This window comes from Muscardinus avellanarius (genome assembly GCF_963383645.1).
Source record: "Muscardinus avellanarius genome assembly, chromosome: 2".
Taxonomy (NCBI): Eukaryota; Metazoa; Chordata; class Mammalia; order Rodentia; family Gliridae; genus Muscardinus; species Muscardinus avellanarius.
In genome coordinates, this window is record NC_137787.1 from 34561099 (window position 1) to 34583511 (window position 22413).

General features: G+C 40.5%; 1 protein-coding gene across 1 annotated transcript; it reads right to left on the reverse strand.

The window, feature by feature from the left end:
* Window positions 1–14832: 14832 nt before the first annotated feature.
* On the reverse strand, window positions 14833–20989 carry CTLA4 (cytotoxic T-lymphocyte associated protein 4; the record flags this gene model as incomplete). The annotated part of the gene is made up of 3 exons (XM_080689829.1): window positions 14833–14900; window positions 17289–17636; window positions 20881–20989. The coding sequence occupies 3 exons, from the start codon at window positions 20987–20989 to the stop codon at window positions 14833–14835; spliced, it is 525 nt and encodes a 174-aa protein (XP_080545955.1).
* Between the last annotated feature and the right edge of the window lie 1424 nt (window positions 20990–22413).

Below are 22413 nucleotides of genomic sequence, written 5' to 3' on the forward strand. Positions count from 1 at the left end.
TTATCTTACAAGTGAAGGTAATAATAGTTCTTACCTCATAATGATCTTATGAAGATAAAATAAATAATTCAATTTAAGGGTTTAAGATAGTTTGGGTGCATATTAAGCATTAGACATTTGTAATTATTATCCCTTAAGACTGAATGGTTTTTCTTAAATATAAACACACACTTGCCAAATTTATAAAAGTGCCATCTCTAATGGATATATAATTTTAATCTAAAATCAGTAACCCAATTGCATGTTCTCTATATATGATAAACCCACCATTATTTCCCCTGAAGGTCTTTGGACAGGGGAGCCTTTGTGAGCCACCTTCTCCATTCAAATAATCAATAAGAAACTCACAGGCATCACTACTGAATAAGCTTAACCCTATGGACTTGAAAGTCATTGAGACTCTGAAGGTAGACAGAGACAGCTGAGAGCTCTTCCACGAGAGCTCCATGAATCTTTAGTGGCAACTAAAGATTTAGTGGCAACCAAAGTTTTCCTAGTAGAAAGAGTCCCAGGGCATCTCAGAGCACTGTTAGACCTCAGTGGAAGGAACCAGTCCTCCCCTACTCTCCTTTGTCTTCGCCCTGTTTTCTTAGGCTAGGATTGAAAACTAACCACCAAAAGGGTAGAAATCTATTGTAATGGAGCTATAATTCCCACCTAAAAATGTTGCTGGGATAAATTAATTGTAAAGTTGAAGAATATATCACGGCTTTAGGGATTATAAAGTCAAGCTTGTTCCTACTCAAATATATCTGCTAGAATTTTGAATGGTGTTACTGTAGTTCCCAGTAAACTTTCCAAAGACTCCTGGGAACTCCAGCCAACAGGAAGCCTACACCCCCCCCCTTTCTGTTCTAGTACTGGGGATTGAACCCAAGGGCATTCTGCCTCTAACCTATATCCAGCCCTACTTTTTTAATTTTGTGGGGTTTTTTTTTGTTTTGTTTTGTTTTGTTTTGTTTTTTTGGTGGTACTGGGGTTCCTGGAAGCCCTTCTACCTCCGGGCTACACTCCCAGACCTATTTTTACATTTTTATTTGGAAACAGGGTCTCCTAAGCCAGCGCGCGGGGCTGACTTCGAACCTGCGCGATCCTCCTGTTTCTGCCTCCCAAGCGCGGGGATTACAAGCGTGCGCCACCACACCCGGCTCAACTTTTTTAATTTTGAAACTAGGTCTCACTAGGTTTCTGAAAGGTTTGCTGAAGCTGTCCTTGAATCTACAATTCTCCTGTCTCAGCCTCCCAAGTACTGGGATTACAGGCATGTAACACCACACCTGGCTCAGTCAATTCATTTCTAGCAAAGGCTTGATAGTATTTTTTCTCTTTTAGCATGGCCTTTACTTCAGCTATCTCTGATCTGAAATCAGAGCAGTTCACCTTGTAACTCTGGACTTGGACTAAGCACGAGTCTCCAGGATTGTAAATATTTACCTAGGCTGACCTCTTCTTGAAAATTTATAAATTACCAAATGATCCCCCTTGCTCACTCCCTTCACTCCTCATCTTATTAGTCCTCATCCCAGTTTTTCTTTTCCTCCTCTCAAAATCCCATGCCTCTGCTTCTTCTCCATCCTTCCAACCTCAAACTTTCCATCACTTAATTACCAGTAGAGGGAAATAATCAGATCCTCTGTAAGCTTCTGAGGGGAGAGACATTATCAAGAATGTTTGTACAACATGTTCTCACTAAGCTTGATGAAATACTTACTCTGTTAGCACTGAGTCGGGCACTGTAGGGGCAACAGCAGAAGTATAAGGCATAGGCTTGACCTCAGGGAGCTTATAATTATTATAAATCTTCTCTAATGTGCAACAACCCCCACTCTAGCATGTTCTAAGAAAATGGTTAATAAATCCCAGTGAGGAAAATGATGTTATGACTTCATATAGTGGCAATAAATGGGTGCTAACTGAATTCCTCATTTTCTCAACCCCAGCCAAGCAAAATTATTATCTCCAATGATAAATGGGTCTTTGAGTTAGAAAAGCCATCAAATCATATGATGAGGTTATCAAATGCATAGATATGTACAAATATATTAGTGGCTGTTCTCTAAATTGTGAATCTGAAGTCCCTTTGTAAATTAATGATAAATGGGGCAAGTTAAGGCTATGTGTCCTTAAAAAGAAACCTTTACATCTGTTTCTTGTAATTCAGTAGGTGGCAAAATGTCATTCTACAGGTTCTATGCACCTATTGTTTAACTTGGCTCTGCATTCAGCAGTCTGAATGCTGTTCTTTCAGCTAGACAATGTGTTTATTCATGTAGCTGTAGCTGCTCTGTTATTAGAAGTGTGCTTCTGAGACAGACATAATGTCTGGAAGGGAAAAAACACCCAGAAGAAAAAAATTATATATATTTGTTTTCTCCTAATGCTTTTTACCCCTATACAAATAAATATTTAACATATCCTCCTCTTAAGAACATCTTTAGAGAAGAATATTTCAAAAGACCAAAAGACTACCTCAAGACTGAATCTAACAGACAAGTTTGAATTCTACATTGTGTAGTCATTGATAGGTATACACAAGATGCCTCTTCACTTGGGAAAGACAGAATAATGCTTCTGCTCATCTGACTACCCTAAAAGTGGCTAAATAAATCCTTCCACTTACATCATATGAAGGTTTTTTAAGTGTAATTTTTAATATGTCATCTTCTGGTTCAAGGCATCATTTTGTAGTGTAGAGGGCCTAAGATTTCTGAATAGCAGTGTAGAAAACAATTGGAAAGAACTCCCTCTGAATTATTTCAACAGGGATAAAGAGAAGGGTTCTTGAGATACCTTATGATAAGGGTTTAACGTGGGGAAGATGAATGGCTGCTCTGAGAAGGGACTTTATCTAATTGACCCCCTCACGTCCCTCCATGCTCTAGCATTGAATGACTCACACTAATAAAGGGACTGTGTTTTGAAAGAGTATTATGGTGACCAGATTTGCCAAGGAGATAACATGAAGTGAAGCTGCCTGTCAATCATACCATAATTCAATAGGTGAAACAGAAAGAGGACTCTTGAGAAATGGTTGGCCACAGGGTACAATACCTCGTGTAATTTTTTGCTGGCGAAACCATCCTGCTCTGAGAAGCTCTCATCTGCTGAGCTTTCACAGATGTGGAAATGCGGACTCAGCACTTTGCAAAGCCAATTGGCAGTTTCAATTGTATCACTTACAAGAAGAATTTGATAACCAATTCAGAAATGAATTGAGCTCCTTTCCTCTCCACTAGAATACCTCACCAAACCCATTTGGACTGTTCCAACCATGCGGTCTCAAGTTTTATTTGTTGTGAAGCTCAGCTATTCGGTTCTTTCCAAATAACAAGACTCTGAGGTTTGAGGGGGAAGCAAAGAGAGAAGAGCATCTATCAAAAAATCAAATAATTCACCTTGTATTCAGTAATAATAACTCATGTTCTAGCAAAAAGGATCTATGAAAACAGACTATGTTGAATAAATTTTACTTTTTCATATCAAAACTTATAGGAAAATTATTACATTAACATTTATGTTCCTTAGCAAGTATGTCACAGAGATAATACCACAGTTAGGTGCAGGTAAAAACAGATTAAGCAAGAAAAATATTCTATAAGAAAGTATAGACCTAATGTGACTCTGTTTCTTGACCAAATTAATGAATAACCCTAAGCCTTGATCTGTAAGTCATGGTTGGCCTGGCATTATGTGCTTCTTTAGGGCAGTTATGATGGTCAAAGGAAGTCCTTTGATTATTACATTTCAACATTGTAAATGCTAATTCTTTTAAAGCAAAAATGTGTTCCTCAAATAGAAGATAGTGAGAAGATCCTAGCCCAGAGAAGCTAGAAGGCTTGCATGACACTCGTAGATAACTGGTGATGGGCTGGGACTCAGAGCTGGCCATTTTTACTTTTTAGGCACAATCTCCTTTTTAGGCCCTGGTAACTTTTCATTTTCTCCTTGTGAACCAATTATTAAACCAAGATAGTAACTTTAAAAGACATGCATTAGAAATAAACCATACATTCAGGGCTTTGTCACCTAACAGCAGTTAAAGAGCATTAAATATCAAAATGTAGAATGCCTATTCAAATGGTCTTCTAACTAAAAATGGCTGGACATTCTTCTTTGAAACTCACACTTGAGAAACATGTAGGCATAGCAGTTGGTTGTCCTTCTGTGAGTGACACGTACTCTTCCTCCCCAAATCATCCACCAAAGAGACATGTGACCTTGTCTCACTCTTTCTGCCAGTACTTTTCATTGGCGTGGACAGGACTCCTTTAGAGGAATTTTGTGCTTGACATTTGCTCTTAAAATATGCAAAATTTAGCCAGGTGTGGTGGCACATGCCTATAATCTCAGTACCTAGGAGACTGAGACAGGAATATTGCAGGTTCAGAGACAGCCTCGGCTAGACAGTGAGACTCTCAGTAATCCAGCAAGACCCTGTTCCATTGACATCATGTACCTATGTGAGAATAGAAATGCCCATCTCAATATCCTGTGTGGGGAAGGAGGAACTAGAGAAGAAGCAGGGGGAAATTCACCAAGTGCTGTGTGCATGCATGTCACGATCACTGTGAACTACATTATGGTGTGAAAGTACAATGCAATAATAAAAGTACATATATTTTTAAATACAAATAAAAATTTAAAAAGAAGAGGTAGTGTAGTAGAATGTCATAAGTTCAATCCCAATACCACATACATAATACACAATAAATGCAGAATTCTAGAATACAGCTTACTCTTGTACAAGGCACACACAGTAACAGGAATGCGCAGGAAATTGCCTTGCACATCTGAGCGATCACTCTCTACTTATATCCCCAGATTTCTTCCATTTGTGCAACATCAACCACTGTTTACTCATCCCTGGGACTTTTGCTGATGTAGTCACACAAAGCTGGGCATTTAGCACCTGATATGCTGAAATTTGTTTTTCCTCCCAAAACACACTTCCTGTACTTGTTCTTAGTAAAGATTGATCTTGTTTATAACAGAAAACTTCTGCAAGCTTATCAATGTCTCCAAATCTAACCATATCTCTATAGTTCCTCCAACCTAGAAGGGACACTGAAGACAGGGAGTCTGACCAACTCTTTAGAGATATAGAGAACAAAGTGGAGATTCAGAGGCACAAGAGAACATTTCCAAGATAAGTCCCAATCATTCGCCACAGAAGTCATGCTTTACCCATGACTCAACATAGCCTCTATAAAATAACAGGGGTCCTCAGGTAAATCATGAGGGATTGGGGGAGATGCTAATATTAATGCATGAAAATTTAACTGTGACTTAAACAATAACAAATTGCACTGCTGCAAGACAGTGAAAGCCTGATTTGTGGGTAATGGGGGGAGTTCAGTTTGGGCTGGAGCAATCAGGAAAGAAACCAGGCCAACTACTAAACCACCTCACCCAGCAATAGCTCCAGCCTACTGCAAACTTGCTGGAATGGAGCTGAGAGCAGAACCCACAACTCCTTGGCCAATCTCCTGCCTTCAACCAGGTCTATTATATACTGTTTTGATAGATGAAGCAACTTTTCTGCAAGCACTTTCTAGATTCTCTAAGAAGGCTGGTGGCAGGAGATTGGCCAAGGTGAACCCCTGACATCCTTTTGGGGGAAGTTCCATATCTGTAATTTGGATATCACTTCTGTAGAGCTCTGAAAAGATGATCGCATATACTTTCTTAACTATCTCATAGATATGCAGTATTTATTTAAAATATTAACCAATTTCTCTTCATCTAAAGACCAAAGCAAATACTTTTCTTTACAGTGTACATATATTTTGACCTTGGAAGGAATATACATCACATCTGGTCTTATGAAGTGTTGTGTGCTTTTTAAATTAGGTTTCTGTTATGTTCTACAAAAAGAAAAAAGAGCTTGTATCTAATTTAATTCCTCTGAATTTCCACAGATGGTCACAGAATACTGTATAGGCTAGTAGATAAAGATTGTTCCACATGTTTTTCAATTCATGACTTACAATTCTGTTTCGACCATGTTATTTTTATTAAAAAAAAATTCCAATGACTATTTTTTTTCCAGAAAGTGTGATTATAAATTAATATTCTCAGTTTCACTAGGCAAAAAGATAATCTGATTTGAAACAGTTTGTAGGTTAGGCAGCCAAGTTAGAAATAACGCAGCTGCTACTAAATAAAAAGCAACAGTGTTAGGAAAGTTATCAGATTCATCAAGACTAGCTGAAACCCAGTGTTTATAATGCACCACAGAAGACGGAAATTTCTTAGGGTAGAGCAGTAGGATTTCACTTCCAGAAAAGCCAGGAAATTCCTGACATGTCTATCTATACTCATAAAAGCAGCCCCGTTCTCCTCTACCTAATCCTGTGCCAACATGCTGAAGGATATACTCTGAGTGCAGAATTTAAAAAGGAAAAAAAAAAAAAGGTCCAGAGTGGCTTGAATTCAAATCCATTGCTATCACATACCATGAGAAGATCTGGGATAAATTGTTTGTCAAAAATAGAAATAACATCTTCCCATTTGAAGGTTCAGGTTGATAAATATGAGAACTCTCTCGTTGCCCACAATGAGCTCAATTTAAAGAGACAAGTTTGAACACTGATGCTGCAGAGTATCAAAAGCTAAGAGGAAAGGACCAAATGCAGTGAGAGTAACCATCTACAAGGTTTAGAAAGGCTTTACAAGAGAAGGGACATTTGACCCAGGTCTTAGAAAAGGAAGAAAGTGGTTAAATTCCCAGAGTTATCAATAGCATCTTGAGTGCCACCTGAAATCATTGTCCATGGTTCTTGAGAGACTTGTGATGAAAAGAATCTGGGAAATGTTGCTGGGATCAGTGTTAAAGTGGTTGGTCCCAAACCCAGCCTATCACAATGCCTCCAGGCAAGGTCTCCAGGAGAGTGTAGTCCTTCCAGCCTACAATTCAACTCAATGCCTAGCCTCCCCTTAAACATGGGATCCTCTTCTCTGTACATCCAAATGTTGACAGAAATCCTAAAGTGAACCAGTTGACATCAGGCCAACAGCCATCTGACCTTGTGTATCTCCTTCAATATCCTTTCCTGCTATAGCATCCACCTGCCAGGTTAAATTCCTGTGGACAGTAACACCTTCCTTGATAGAGGGTGAACCCATCAAAAGTCTCAGATGCAGTCCGGAGTGGTGGTACCTTCCCTATAGGAGCCAGACCTTCAACCAGGTTCACTTCCCAAGACCCCTGCCCCAATAGGGCCTCTAATTCCTTCTCTTACCTAGCAGCTGATGATGAGAATCCAGAAAGTCTGCCCCAGTTCTACAGTATGATATAATCTAATGCCCTCTCTCTCTTAATCCAAGCTTAAGATGGGAAGAAAATAGTGTTAATCTCTCTGTCATAGGCTTCTGTGGAAACCTAGGGATGCATGCTCCAAGAATCCCACAAAGCAAATCTAACCTGTCTTTCATATGGCAGCCCTTCACACTTAGAACACAGCCATCATGCCAACCTGGGATCTTCTGAGGCACAAATTACAAAATGAATACTCAAACTGGCGCCAATGCAATCCATGCTACTCAGTTTTGCAGTCCTCGAGTACTGAGAAGTTCCTCTGTGACGCTGCCTGACACAGCTTCACCTCTGCTCAGTGCCCACCCTGCTGCATACTCCACCATCCAGGTCCAGAGCAGAACCATTGCCACCACTGACCGGGAGTGGAACCACTGCCTTTAACACCCATTCCAGACCAGAAACATCCTTTTATGTTTGGACGCTAGACATCCCCACACTTGAACTTTAGCATAAATTACTTCTACATGACTACTTTCATCACAGTCTTTGCTGGATACGCCCTGATTCCTGGTCTGACTTAAGCTTCTCTCAGTCTTCTCCGAAGCCTTCGACACTGGGTCCCCATCCATAATTTTATTCACAGAATACTGGCCACTTCATTTCCTTTTGGGGAAATCTTCAAGCCTCAGTCTTCTGCTTCTGTGCTTTGAATTTTCTTCTCCCCTCAGATCCATTTCTATTTCCCAGCATCCCTCAACCTAAACTGAGAGACCCTCTCTTTCTCTTCTTTCATTCCCCACACGTTCACCTGCTCTAGGTTGATTATTTTACACACAAGCCCCACAGAAACACATAAAGGTAATGCCAACTGGTTTCCATTGGCCACTATATCTATTATCTCCAGGTTGCTTTGATGAGAAAACCACCATTAGTAGACAGCAGGCTGTAGGGTTAATGGAGAATAAAAGTTTCTCACTGGGTATATTAATGGCTTCCATTTCTCCCATCTCTGAACCAAGCATTGATGAGAAGCTATGATGGCCGAAGACCAGAAGGGTGTGCCGACCGGTAACACTGCAGCACTGGCTTCAGCACCTGTGAACAGGAAAGAGACCCTGCCAAGGCCCAGGCTGAAACCAGTGGTCCTTGTTTAAATGTCCCCTGACTTCCTGCTTCCCTCTCTAGTTACAATTCTCAGCTTCTGGGCTATCATCTCATCACAAGCACCTTCAGGAAAACTTTAAAATCTCTCTCCAAAAAAAGATTTGCTTGCTCCAACCCCAGCTTGTAAAACCCTCAACACATGCTTTACTTCTCTGGTACTTGGAGCCCCATGCCTTTTCTGTTTTCTCTTTCTCTTTCCTTCCAGAATTTAGATAGGGTCCTTTGAAAAGAATTCAGACTTTGGAATACAACCTCAGTCTGAATCCTGATTGCAGCATCAGGATTCATGTATTAACTGTGTGGCTCTGGGCAAGAAGAAAACCATGTGAGATAGTTTTCTCATCTTCACATGGAGATGTTGGCAAAAGCTCTTCTTCATGAATGCTATGGGCATTGCTTTAGCTGGTGGACCTCCAAATGAGCAGTGCGAGAGGCTTCGTAAGTGGCCTTCTTCCTTCCCCTCATCACTCAGGATGAGACTCTCATGATGAGTGGTGGCTGCCTCAGTTAGAAAGGAATACAGGCAGATGCTAGTTTTAATTCACAAATTCAAGCTCTCTGTCCTTCACATCAGCTGTGGTAAGATAACTTTGAAGTGCACGGGCAAAAAGATGCCTGAGGCTGTTCGACTTGACAGCTGACTACAAAGAAGGAAAGCAAAACTCATTTTCAACAAGTTGAAGAGAATCAGCTAACAGTGAGACGAACGCAGCAAGAACTAAAACTCCGTCAAGGTGAAGCAAGAAGAAAAAGGAGGCATTCTTTAGAGTACTGTGTACGTGACAAGTCATCTGTGTTGCTTTCTAAAATATGCAGTAACTCCCTGAAACATGTTTTCTATAGTTCTTCCCAGAGAAAGAACTCTCTTTTTGTTCAAATAGATAATATAATTTTTGTGACTAGCATCATGTTTTCTTGAAACACTGTTGGTTGCTATGGTAACCTGATTGCATGTGAGTCAAAGAGCATGTATCATCTCGATGGTTGTAACCCAACTTCCAGCAGAATTTGGAAGCCCTCTCCATGTTCCTCCAGCCTTGCTGACAGGATATTGGCAGAGGTTTGTTTTGCATCTCTTCTGGGAGCATTCTTCTGTGGGGTCACTGAGGACCAGCAGGATCACCTAAGTCTCTTTTGCTAGTGTCCTGAAAGGTTAAGGAAGAGAGAGAAAAGATGGCTCCAACATCAAGCTTGAAACAGCGGTGATGATCATAGCAAGGTTTACCCAGAACGTTTAGGTGAAGGTGGAAGGAAAGGGGTTTTCCAGAAGCAGCCTGGAATGATGGCAGGGACACTCCAGAAGCAACTGTAAAGGACAGCCACTGGGCAGCAAGGTTCAAAGTGTTACCCACTTCTGGGCCTTGATGTGAAAATCCTGAGATCCTGCTTCCCAGCCCGGTTCAAATCCTGCCTAACTCGGTGATCTTAGACAAGTTTCCTGATCATCTCTGATCCTTATCTTATTCTCAAATGTGAACATAGTTTACAAGATTCCTTCTCTAGTTCTAATCATCTATCATGGTAGATTCCTGAGCAAGCCCAGAGCTTTGGAAAATATGACCGAAAGACCCACTATATTATCACAATTCCCCCAATCAAGCCTGGCCTCAAATCCCTATAAATGGGTAGCTCTGGGTCTGAGTCACTTTAATCTGAGTTTTTTCCAAATGTTCCAGATGCACAACAAATATAAGGACATCAGTAACAGAGTGAATGTCTGAATTCACTATTACATCGGTAATAGTCTGAATGTCAGAGTCCTCACTGTATGCACCAGAATAGGTTGACATCTTCTAAAAAAAAATGCTTACTCAAGATTTATAGTTGCCTCCTCTGCAGGAACCATTAACTCCCAGTGACAGTATGATCCCAAGGTACCCAAAAGAGGGACAGGGGACTGTGTTAAAATTGGGACAGAGGTCACAGATGAAGATTGTTCTTGCCCAGAAACTTCTAATGATGTGTTGCTGGCACACTTTTTATTCTTACTGTATTAAAAGTAAAAGCCCTTCTGCTGATAGTGATGTCAGAATCAAATATGGGGCATACTAGGTTTTGTAATTTGAAAGTTTTGTTTTGTAATGGAGTTTTTATTGTTGTTTTGTTTTGGCTGAATCTGGCAAACCTATCCTAATTCCTATCACATTCTATAGCCAAGGAAACCTAAGAGAGGAAAGAAAGAAATTTTGCTCTTATTCTGTCAATAGTGTGTATCATATTTCTGGACTGGGCAGAGGAAAACTGACCTAGGATATTTTAAAATGTGTATATTAAAACAACACCTGAGTGCGGTGGGGGGGGGGGTGGCACACACTCGTAATCCCAGCATTCAGGAGGCTGAGTCAGGAGGATCTGGGTTCACAGACAGCCTCAGCTACTTAGTGAGGCTCTTTGCAACTCAGTGAGACCCTGTTTTAAAATATAGAATAAAAAATAGTGGTGTAGCTGGGAGGCAGAATGCCCCTGGGTACCATCCACAGTACCACAAAACAAACAAACAACATAAAACACCTCTAAGGAGCTTGAATCATATCTGTAACTAGGTGCAAAAGAGAAGTGAGGCACTAGAATAACTTTCCAGAGAAAGCTATTTTTCTTTTGCTTTGAAACCTCCTGAAATAACTTTTAAATTTACAAATTCTTAAACTTCTTAACTGGCTTTGCTCCAAATAACCACAGGGTGACATCAACATTTTGCAAAATTCATCCCAGATAAGTTAATTAAATATGTTTCAACAGTGGATATGGAAGAATACTCAGCCTGGGACTGAAAATATAGTCAATTTTGGCAATATCTCACAGTTCAAAAATGGGAGATAGAGAGTGAGAGAGAATAAAAATGAGAACTTGCCAAAAGAAAAAAATGGAAGAATGTTTAGATAAAAGAAAAATGTGTAGGGCAGGGTAGCCAGCTAGAGCTCACTTTCCAGAATCTACAAAGTTTCAGCCAAAAGATGAACTGACCTAACACACAAGGTTCTGCTGGTCAAATGGAAAAGAGATTAGGCTGAGCCATCTAAGAAAACACAGATGGGTTCTGCATAGGAAACAGCTGCCTTCCTATGGCCCCGGATGTTCTAGCTCCCTAACTCTTCATTCCATTTATTGGAACATTGGCTGTACTCCTAAAGCAGCGATGATCCCCGTCTTGGAGAAGTTTCCAATCACAGGAGGCAGAAAAGACATGCATACTTGATATTACTAAAAATGAAACCAAGCCAGGCATGGCGACGCATGCTTGTAATCCCAGCATTTGAGAGAGGAAGACAAGAGGACCCAGGTTCTCAGAGAGCCTTTGAAACTCATTGAGACCTTGTTTCAAAATAAAGATTAAAAAACAGGCTTGGAATGTCCCTGAGTTCCATCCCCAGTACAAGAAAGAAAGAAAGAAAGAAAGAAAGAAAGAAAGAAAGAAAGAAAGAAAGAAAGAAAGAAAGAAAAAGAAAAGAAAAGAAAAGAAAAGAAAGAAAGAAAGGGAGGAAGAAAGAAAGCAAGCTATGAAACAGAAGGGGAGAAATCCATGTGGGTTTAAAGTGTCAGCAAATCTGATAGTAGAGGCAAATTTTGAGATTAGTCCTGATGGATATGAGGATGAGGGATTAAGATATTTGGAGGTGAGAAATAGGGAAATGGGATGTAGCAGAGGTGAGCATACCATGTTGAAAGAAGAGAGATGAACAGAGGCAGGTACTGGGGGATATGTAAAGTTGACTCTTCAACCTCTGGTAGTTCTATCTTGTTTCCTTGTCATCCACAATCATGCTGGAAATAAGTGGCCCCAGAGAGTTTATAATAACCAACCCCCCATGTATGGAAGAACCAGCTCTGCTTAGATGCGTCAAGTTTGGGCACTTCCTATAACCTCATTCCCAGAGATGGAGATGTAATGAGCTGGAATTCCATGAAGGCATTGGTCCTCTGATTTGAGGGCAGTGCCCCCCTCTGGGTGTTGCAGTAAAAGATCTACCATCATAAACAAAATGGGGGTTACCAAAAGCTTTCATGTGGTGCCCTTACTTATATCTGCTTTCTTTCCTTTAAATAAAACACTAGGTCACAGCCTTTCTTGCCTAATTCCTCTGCCAAGGGGAAACTCCTTTGAGCTAAAGGATACTTATTTTTATAAGATTGAGTAAAGAAGGAAGTACTTAACTAACAGAAAACAGTAGAATTTCAAATGATATTGGGGAAGATGTAAATTTGATGTAAAATGGTGCATTGTTTAATGGTTTCTGAAAGGTCCATTGTCTAAGGCCCTCTCCATCTTTTAGATATATCATCAATTCTAGAAAGGAACAATCTAAAGACATTTGGAGTAGAAGAAATAGTATCAGACTACCCCCCTGGGACTCCTAATTTGTGTATTTTTTTTCATGGCTACCAACCAAAGGCCAAGAGAGCAAGAAGTATAATCTTCCACATAGTAGAGGCTCATTCTAAGTAATAACCATTACCCTAACTTGAAAGACCTATTCACTTTTATTCCTTTATGGTATGCTGGAATGCTTACTGTGGTGTTGTCTCATTTGTTTTGTAGAACTTGCTGGGGAGGGAAGAAAGGAAGAAGGAAAAGAAGAAAGGAAGGAAGGAAAGAAGGAAGGAAGGAAGGAAGGAAGGAAGGAGAGAGAAGACAGAAAAATGCAGAGAGACAGGAAGATTAAAACAGAGAATCATAAAAAGCTGACTAAGCAGAATTCTCAAGACTTAAAGAATAAGATGGACTACAGAGCTTCTTGAAAGTATAAACTTCTGGACCCACCACCCAAAGAGTCTGACTGAGTACCACTGGGGCTAAACACTTAAATCAGGGTTTTTTACTAAGTGATTCAGTATATTCAGTTATAGGTGGTCCATGACCACACTGAGAAATCATTGCACAAGACAACAACAGGCTGTGGAGGTCAAGAGTAAGAAACATGACATGGAAACCATATAGGCTAAAGCTAATATTTCTTAACCAAGAAACAAAGAGACCTCACTGGGCCAGGCCCAGGCATTCCAGCTGATAGCAATATAGGGTAACAGGTGTGTTTTCCCCTCATTTACAAAATAGTTTTGTAAGCCACGGAGAAAGTGCCATTTACCATGAAGGCAGATTAAAATGGCTTCAAGAGGCCCGGCTGGCAATACTGGAGTTGCCATAGTAACTGAGCTGGAAAAAAAAACGTGCATAAGAAAGATGAGGGGAAGAACCAGGGTTAAAGGGCTTGCCGTGTGATTTTTAAATGACCTAATCCACATTATATCCAAAATAGAATAAGTCAAAAGGAAAACAGATGGATTCTTTCCAAGAATGACTCGCAGGAAATGAGTTGGTGCATAGCTGACATAAGAAGTATTATTTGTCTTTTTATGTTTTTTCAACTTGTTTCCAATAGTTTAATATTGGAGACTTCATTTAATGAATCAGTCAAAACCAAATTCAGACACAGCACTCAAATACAAGTATGACAAAGACAACTCCAGAAAACAACCAAAGACTTTTATTTAATTAAAAATATTATACATGTTGTTGCATTTTCATGGAAAATATTGAGTTAAAATACACCAACAGTGTTAGTTTTCAGAAACCTCAGAAATCATTGAAAGAAGCTGGTATAAAACCCCCAAACTCATTTCAATAGCAATTCAGTACAACTGAATTCTACCACGGCAACCTCATCCAGTTTCCACGCCAGTTAACAAATGACCTTGTGTCTACCTGGCCTATTAGTGTCCTGAGCTCCTCCACAAAGCTTCCCAGAACCCATCGCGGGAAGACACTGCCACATAGTGTTTATATCCAGACCATTAGCAAACACACAAAAGCACATGTGACCCCCATGCACAATACTAATTTTAAAAATGCATATTGGTACAATACAACCTTCAGACTCACTGGCTAAAACATAGTCAGGTGAATGTTCTTAAAGTCTTCATGTAATTATACATTTGTTAAGAGAAAAAAAACAGCATAAAAATTTAAAAGACTGTTTCAGCTATAAACATCTCACATATAAATACAAAGTATGTATAATACAATACAGTCCTCTTCCTCACTTTCTTTCCTTTCTTTGAACTATGTCGTCCTCTAACTTGGTTCCTTGACCCCATATCATAATGCTACATCCACTTATGGCTCCCAAGTGATACTTTTACTAAAATTGGATCTGACGTAACAGAAACATCCTGGCTCTGTTTTCTTGCTCCTTTGCTTTAAGTTGTAGTATGTTTAATTTGAGTTCTATATCCAGCTTCATATAAAAGAGAGACAAATTCTCCCCCAAAATGCAGAAGCAAATACAAATAGCTGGATAGCAAAAAAAAAAAAAAAAAGAGTCAGAATTGTCTCAGCCCTTAAAAACTGAAAAACGGTCTTTCTTCTTCAAAATGCTCTCTCAATGGGAATAAAATAAGGCTGAAATTGCTTTTCACATTCTGGCTCTGTTGGGGGCATTTTCACATAGACCCCTGTTGTAAGAGGGCTTCTTTTCTTCAGCTGTCAAACACAAAAAAGGAACAGTAGTTATTACCAAAGAATACAGAAACCACTTCTAGCCATAATAGAACTTGGCAAATATTGAATCCCTACCTAGATGAAAACGAATGTTCACAACATACAGAATTCAAAACTCTAAGAGAGACTCTTGATTCATCTTTTAAAATTCATTTTAGGTAAATAAATTTGTGGTTTGGATGTTAAATAGCAGCTATTTTTCCCAGGCTATGAGACAGAAGAAAGAGTCTTTGAGAAAATGTCACAAAGAACACTCAGAATGCCTACAATGATTGGCCAGATCTTGTCTGTGGAGGAACAAGCATCTTAAGGTAATCAACTTTAGTTATCCTGTTTAAGATAAGCTTATTTCTTATCTCCATTCCTCATATGCTTTTTATTGATTTTTCTCTGCCTGCATTAGTCCCTACTTTTTATTACCTCAGAAAATCAAAGTCTGATTTGCTAGTTTTTGTGGTAGTTTGTAGCAAATGATGTAGGAAGAGCCCACAGCAACAGAACATTACTGTCTGGTTGAATGGAGGTTCTTTAAATAGAGTGTGTGTGTGTGTGTGTGTGTGTGTGTGTGTGTGTGTGTGTGTGTGTGTGTGTGTTTCAGAGAGAGGCAGAGAGAGAGACAGAGATATGAGGAGTAGGGAGAGGAGGAGAAGGAAGAAAAAGAAGATAGGGTGGGTTTGTGGTGGCAGTGAGCCTTAGACAGAGGTGGCTGACAAGGACTATTGGAAAGAAATCCTGCCAGGAGGCCTGACCAGTACCTTGTTCTTTCACTAACAATTAATAATAAAGGCCAAGTGTGGTGGTGCATGCTTGTAATCCCAGTACTTGGGAGGCTGAGACAGGAGGATCACGAGTTTGCAGCCCTATTCAGCTACTTAGTGAGGGCCTCCGCAACTTAGTGAAACCCTGTTTTAAAATAAAGAATAAATAATAGGGCTGGGGGTATAGCTCAGAGGTAGAATGCCTCTGGATTCAATCTCCAGTACTGCAATAATAATTAATAATAAGCCAGGCGTGGTGGTGCACGCTTATAATCCCCACGCTTAAGAGGCGGAGACAGAAGGATCGCGCAGGTTAGAAGCCAGCCACTCTGGCTTAAGAGACCCTGTTTCCAAATAAAAATATAAAATAGGTCTGGGAGTGTAGCCCGGAGGTAGAAGGGCTTCCAGAAACCCCTGTACCACCAAAATAATAATAATAATAATAATAATAATAATAATAATAAATAAAAACTGAAACTTTCATTTACTGGGCTGGGGCAAGACATCTCAGGTACACTTGAGAGGAAGGGACAGGTATTACATGGACAGCTAAAACTTGGACCGGGGAACACAAGGGTGGCACAAGGAGATAGTTTCTGGGTGAAATAGAGGGACATTTAGGTGGTGAATCAACATCTAGCCATGTGGTCCTCAGTAGCAACATTTTGCCTAACATGATCTTGTGCAACAGGGTTAGCAACTTAAGTACAATCCTAATTAAGGTAAAGAGCAAAACAGCCACCCCATGTTGTTCAAACAGTTACTCAAACTGAAACCTTATTCAGAAGCACACAAACATTCAATGTCAAACACACTCATCTACAGTGTTAGTCATTCTGAAACCCCCAAAGGCCAAAGCATAGGGTTCTAGCGCACTCTTCACCACTGTCCTTCCTCCTCCTCATTTATCACTTAATCTCAAGAAAATCAAACGAGGCATTTTCATCTGGTCAGTAGATACTATGATAGGTGTCCCAATCCAACACGGAGGTTTGTCAGCACCACACTCACCATTCTGCTCACAGAAACGGCTGTGATGAGGAAGCTGTAGAAAAACAACCCCGAACTAAGTGCTGCAAAGATCCAGAGGAGGAAATCGGGATCTGGGCACTGTTCTGGATCTGCAACAGAAGACAATGCGGAGTCTCCCTGAGATGGTTTCCAACTGTGAGGTACTCCATGGCAATTAGTTAAGATGAAAGTGCACAAAAGTAACAAGAAAATTCATTTTCTTTTTCTCCCCCCACGGTGAAAAAAATAAGTTAGAGTTTCCAGGCCTTGCTGTCCAAATCTAAAATGTATTTGTGGTCCACATATAAGGCTATCTGTTTGAGACTACTTTCCCAGATGGTCATTATCAAAGGCATAAGGCCAAACTTCATGATGCTTATCACGGCGTGCCCACCTGGCACAGAAAAAAGACACCCTTCCCAATTCACTTTATGTTACAGTCAGAATGATGCTTAGGTCACCATCCATGATGAACAAGATTACCACATGGTAGAGAAATCTTAAGGAAAGTTTCTACAGTCCTAAAAATGAATCACCTGAAATTAAGGTGGGGGCTATTTTCATGCAAAAGGTGTCAGCTTGGTGAATTGACTTTGCTTACCAATGACATAAATCTGGGTTCCGTTGCCTACCCCCACATAGTATGGTGGCGGGTACATGAGCTCCACCTTGCAGATGTAGAGCCCCATGTCCGCAGCCTTCATCCCGTGGATGGTGAGGTTCACTTTGTTTCCACTGGAGGTGCCAGTGCAGGCAGAGTCGTCCAGGAAAGTCAACTCGTTCTCCGACATGTAGGTTGTGGCACACACTTCAGTCATCTGGCTGGCTACCTGCCGCAGCACTGTCACCCGGACCTCAGCAGCTTTGCTTGAAGGTGTGTACTCACACTCGAAGCTGGCGATACCCCGGCTGCTGGCCAGCACCACTGCGGGCTGGGCCACGTGCATCGCTACACAGAAAGACCAAAATAAGGTCAGCGAACGCAAGTGCATCCATGGCCAGGCCCGGGCAGTGCCTCTGGCCAGGGAAAGTTTAGCTCTGATGAGCCTCTTCCAACTTCACATCCCAGCCCTTAGCTCCCCTTCAACAAACCCATCACCCCCTCCACACATCCCAGCTTCCCCTCCATCTCTCAGCTGTCTTCCCCGTACTTTCCATAAAGATGGTTCCTCAATGGGAGACAGTTTTTTTGAAGACAGCTGGTTATGGCAGGAAGAACACTGGTGTGATAGATAGAAGACCTGGCTCTATCATGAAATATGTCATTTTGGCAAGTCACTTCTCCTCTTCATTTTTCTCAAATAGAGTAGGAGGCAGGTAGATCACATGATATCAAAGTGCCTACCAACTCCAGTATCCCAGGATTCCAGTAGAACTATATGATTCAGGAACTTTAATGCGTAGTAGGGGAAACTCTGAAGCTTGAAGTACAGAATGTGGTCTAGTCTCTCAAAGCATACCTCAAAAACTCCTGCCTGCTATCTAAATGTGCCTGTACCTTGGCCACTGGGGGAAAGCAGAGCCGTGGCTCTCTGGCCGGGCCCTTCACTGGCATTATTGTTGTACCATGGCTTAGGCTGTTAGATGAGGAAGCCACAGAAAAAGGGCACCGGGTCGTTTCCTCTCTGGGTGGAGGCAACCCTGCTATTAACTCCTGTGGGCTTCCCCTGCCGCCTCCACCTCCTCTTCCGTCCTCCCTGACTCCTTCACTCAAACACTCTCATGCTCCTTTGTTCTTTATTTTTCCTCTGGCTTTTATAAGATAAAGGAGGCCAGCTTGCATCATCTAAAAAAAAAACTCTAAAAAAATGGTGGCTTTATGTTCATACTGTGATTGATAACCAAAGCATAGCTTGAACAGTGTCAGTCATCAGCTCAAACCCTTTGATGCTTTACTAACACAGTTTTTTTAAAAAACTTAAATAACATTCACTTTCCTCCATGATCCAATCCTAACCTACCACTTGGGGCCGACGTTTCCAAGATGCCCCTTCATAACTAAATCAGCCTATACTAGAGATACTAGTGCCTCCTCCCAGCACCTGTACTGCACAGCATCTGTCCACAGAAGAGAGGCCAATAGAGCAGCAGCCATGGCCATTCCTAGCCCAGCAGCTCTAACTGTGAGACAATGGTCTCCTTCACGCCCTTCATCCCTCCCTACTGGAGATGCCCTCGGAGCATCCTTTGCCCTAGGTAACTCTGCTGCAGTGTTTAAGCAAGCTCTCTGCCTTATATTAAAGTTTTCTGTGAGCCAATCAGACCCCCCTTCTTCTGCCTCTGGCACATAAGCTCCTGGGAGCAGTAGTTATATCCTGCCCAAATGAGCACTCAATACTCTTCATCATACTGACTCCAAGTCTAAGCCAGACCAAATTTCCTGCCCTTCCACAACTAAACTTGCATTGATCACCACTAACTACATTCACATTCAATTTTCCAGTATCCACCATGGGAGAAACCTAGTTACAGTATGAGATCAATTTTCTAAGAAGGAAACTGGAATACTTTCAAGGGTATTAACCTTCACATGTTCAAAATACGTAAACTAAAAAAGCATATGTAACTGTTTCTTCTATAATAAAATTTAAATTATCAAATATCTTTTGAGAACTTCCTTTATACAAACTACATTCTTTCTTAATACTTTTATTGGTGCATCATAATTATATATACATCATAATGAGGTTCAGAGTAACATAAACATGCACGCACACATCACTCAGTGCATCTCCTTCCACATCCGACCCTCTCCCTCCTCCTCCTTCCCTGAACATGTAAGTGAGATTGGTAGTTATATCTTCATAAATGGACATAGCATTATCTCAACTGTTTCCTTCCCCAATCCTCTTTCCCTCACCACCGCTATTCCCTCCCCCTTCCACTCTTCTGCTGTTCTCTCTCCTCGTTTATCTGCAGTCCAGTGTGTTTCCTATTTTCTCTCTCACTTCCACATATGAGAGAAAACATAACCCATGACTTTCTGGGACTGGCTGCTCTCATCTAGCATAATATTCCCTAGTTCCATTCATTTTTCTGCAAATAATAGCAATTTTGTTCTTTATGACAGAGTAAAATTTTATTGTGTGCATAGATTACATTTTCTTTACTATTTATGTGTTGACAGACACCTAGGTTGGTTCTATAAATTTGCTGTTGTGAATTGTGCTGCAATAAACAAGGGTATGCATGTATTGCTATAGTATTCTTACTTTAATTCTTTTACAAAGACACCAAGGAGTGGTATAGCTGGGTCATATGGTGACTCCAATTTCTAGTCTACAAACTTTTTTAGCTCAAAAGGTTGAGATTCAATGAAAGTACTCAGTTTAAACCATGGAACTAACTTGATTATCAGTCTCTAAAGAGCTTTATTTTATCTGAAAGCTGAGGTTCTGCCTCTGAAATTCACATGTAGGTCAAGCAACAGTAAAGTGTCTTCTAATCTGATCACTTCCTCTCTCCCTTTTTCTTTTCTCTTTTCTTATTTCTGTCTTTCTTTCTTCCTTCTTCCCTTACTTATTTTTCTTTCTCTTCCTTTGTTCATCTTACCTTCTTTTCTTCCTTCCTTTCTTCCTCCTTCAATTTTAAACTATTTCATTTTTAAAATAATTACCTAAATTATAGAATTAAGAGGACCTACCTTAAAAACCTTGAATTGAATGAAGAAGCTGTTCTTCTCATGATTTGTATTAAATTTCAAACAAGCTAGCTAGCTAGTTCATAAAATGAATTAATTAGAGGAACTTAAATTCTTGAACTGAAAAGAAATTCTTCCTGTGATTTACTGAAGTCCCTTTTTGAGAGGGAATTTTTGAACTTACCCTGACATCAAGCTTAAATGTATTCAGGGATGTAGGTGTTCCCCCCCCCCCTTAAATCACTTAAAGTATTTTCTTCTAAAATTATAAAAGTGTCTGAAATTGCCTGGGCCTCCCAAACCAACTCACATACATTCTTAAGCCCCTACTAAAAAACTGGCCCTCTAAAATGAGCTGTACCATTTGCAGCTGTCTGCCTGCCTGGGAATACAAACCCATCCAAGCCAGGGAATTGAAGACTTGCCTTTAGCATTTGGCTTGGCTATAAATCACTGCCTTTGACTGTTGAATGAAATGAAACCCAGGTGGAAGAAACACCTCCTCCACCTTCGTGCACTAAGCACTCAATCACCTCCAAAATTCTCCACTCACCTTTGGAGAAGACAGGAACGAAGAGAAGAAAAGACAGGGCAGTGCAGGGCCACGTCCTGGAAGTCAGCCCCAGGGGAGCCTCGTGCCTCTGGGATCCAAGGCCAGCCATGGTTTTCTGGGAGCTGCGTTCAGGTCTGTAGGAAGCAGAATGAAACCTTTCAGGATTCTGAAGTTTTGAAATGTGTTTGAACCCACACAGATTGAGGACTTTATATAGGCGGCTTTGATCCCGACTATGTACTACACATGTGCACACACAGAAGGGCCAGAGTAGAAAGCCTTTTTGTTTTGGTTTTACAAGAAAGGAAGTCGTGGGTTTAGCTGTTACGTAGAAAAGACGACCTCAAACACTCAAAGTAAAACTGAACAAAACACGCCAATCCATGGATGGAAAATGTACTCAAGTTGAAACTGAAGCTTTGAGATCACTTTAAGGATCTGGATAACTAAGTAGAGACTTGGAGAATTTCCTGGAGTGCAGGGGTCCAATTAAGCCTCAGTTCTGTCCAATTGCCTGGTCATGTTACCAACCAATTCATTTCCTTGACATCCTCCAAACTGTTCAACTGCCAGCCCTTAGAGCTCGTGAGCTGGTGATAGAATTTGCCTGTGAGCATCGTTAACATCTGTCTTTGAGGCACCATCTTTCTAAGAGTCCCTTGGTATGTTTTATAAGTAAGAATTCATTTCACCTAACTCCACTGAGCATTTTGTTGAGAAGAAAATACCACAATAATAAAAAACCCTGATAAAGACAAATGGAGTTGGTAAAACCCCAATTTAATCAATGTGATCTAGGAGTAGAAACTTGCATAAGAAGATAGATCTTCTTTAATAAGAATTTTTAAACAGAAAGTCCAAAAGTTATGGATAAATATAACCAGAGTACTAAGATTTATGCAAGCTATAGATGGGACAAATGTTCATCTAATAAATAGTATTATTTAAAATACTAAATTATTTAGAATATTTATGTATTCTATATTAACATGATAAAATATTTATAATACTGAACATATTAAATATTTATAACATGTTATATTATTTATAATATATCATTCATGATATATTATAAATACATATTATCTATAACACATTATTTAGAATACTAAACATTGGGGACTCCTCTTTAATCTGAGGAGTGTTCATAGATTTCAATGATGAAAAAGAAACATTTGCTGAGAACCTGTAACATGCCAGGAATTGTGTGCACTTAGGATTGGATGGCGACAAAATAAAATACATAGTTGATGCTTAAGGACTTCAAGAAGACAGACATGTGAAGAGACAGTCATGACACTGACACGGCACCTGCCTGCCCTACTCCTTCTGTGGCTTCCTTTGCACACACACCTGCGCACAGGAGGCTCCTGGAGAAGAGGGACTGTGGAGCCTGTCTCCTGGCATTCCCTCACCTGCCCCTTCCTCCGCTGGTCATTTCTTCACCAGGCTCCTCCCAGCCCCGTCACTCCTTCCCAAGCTTCCTGCTGCCTTTCTTCTTCCACTAATTCATTTTCACCTCCCCTTCATCCT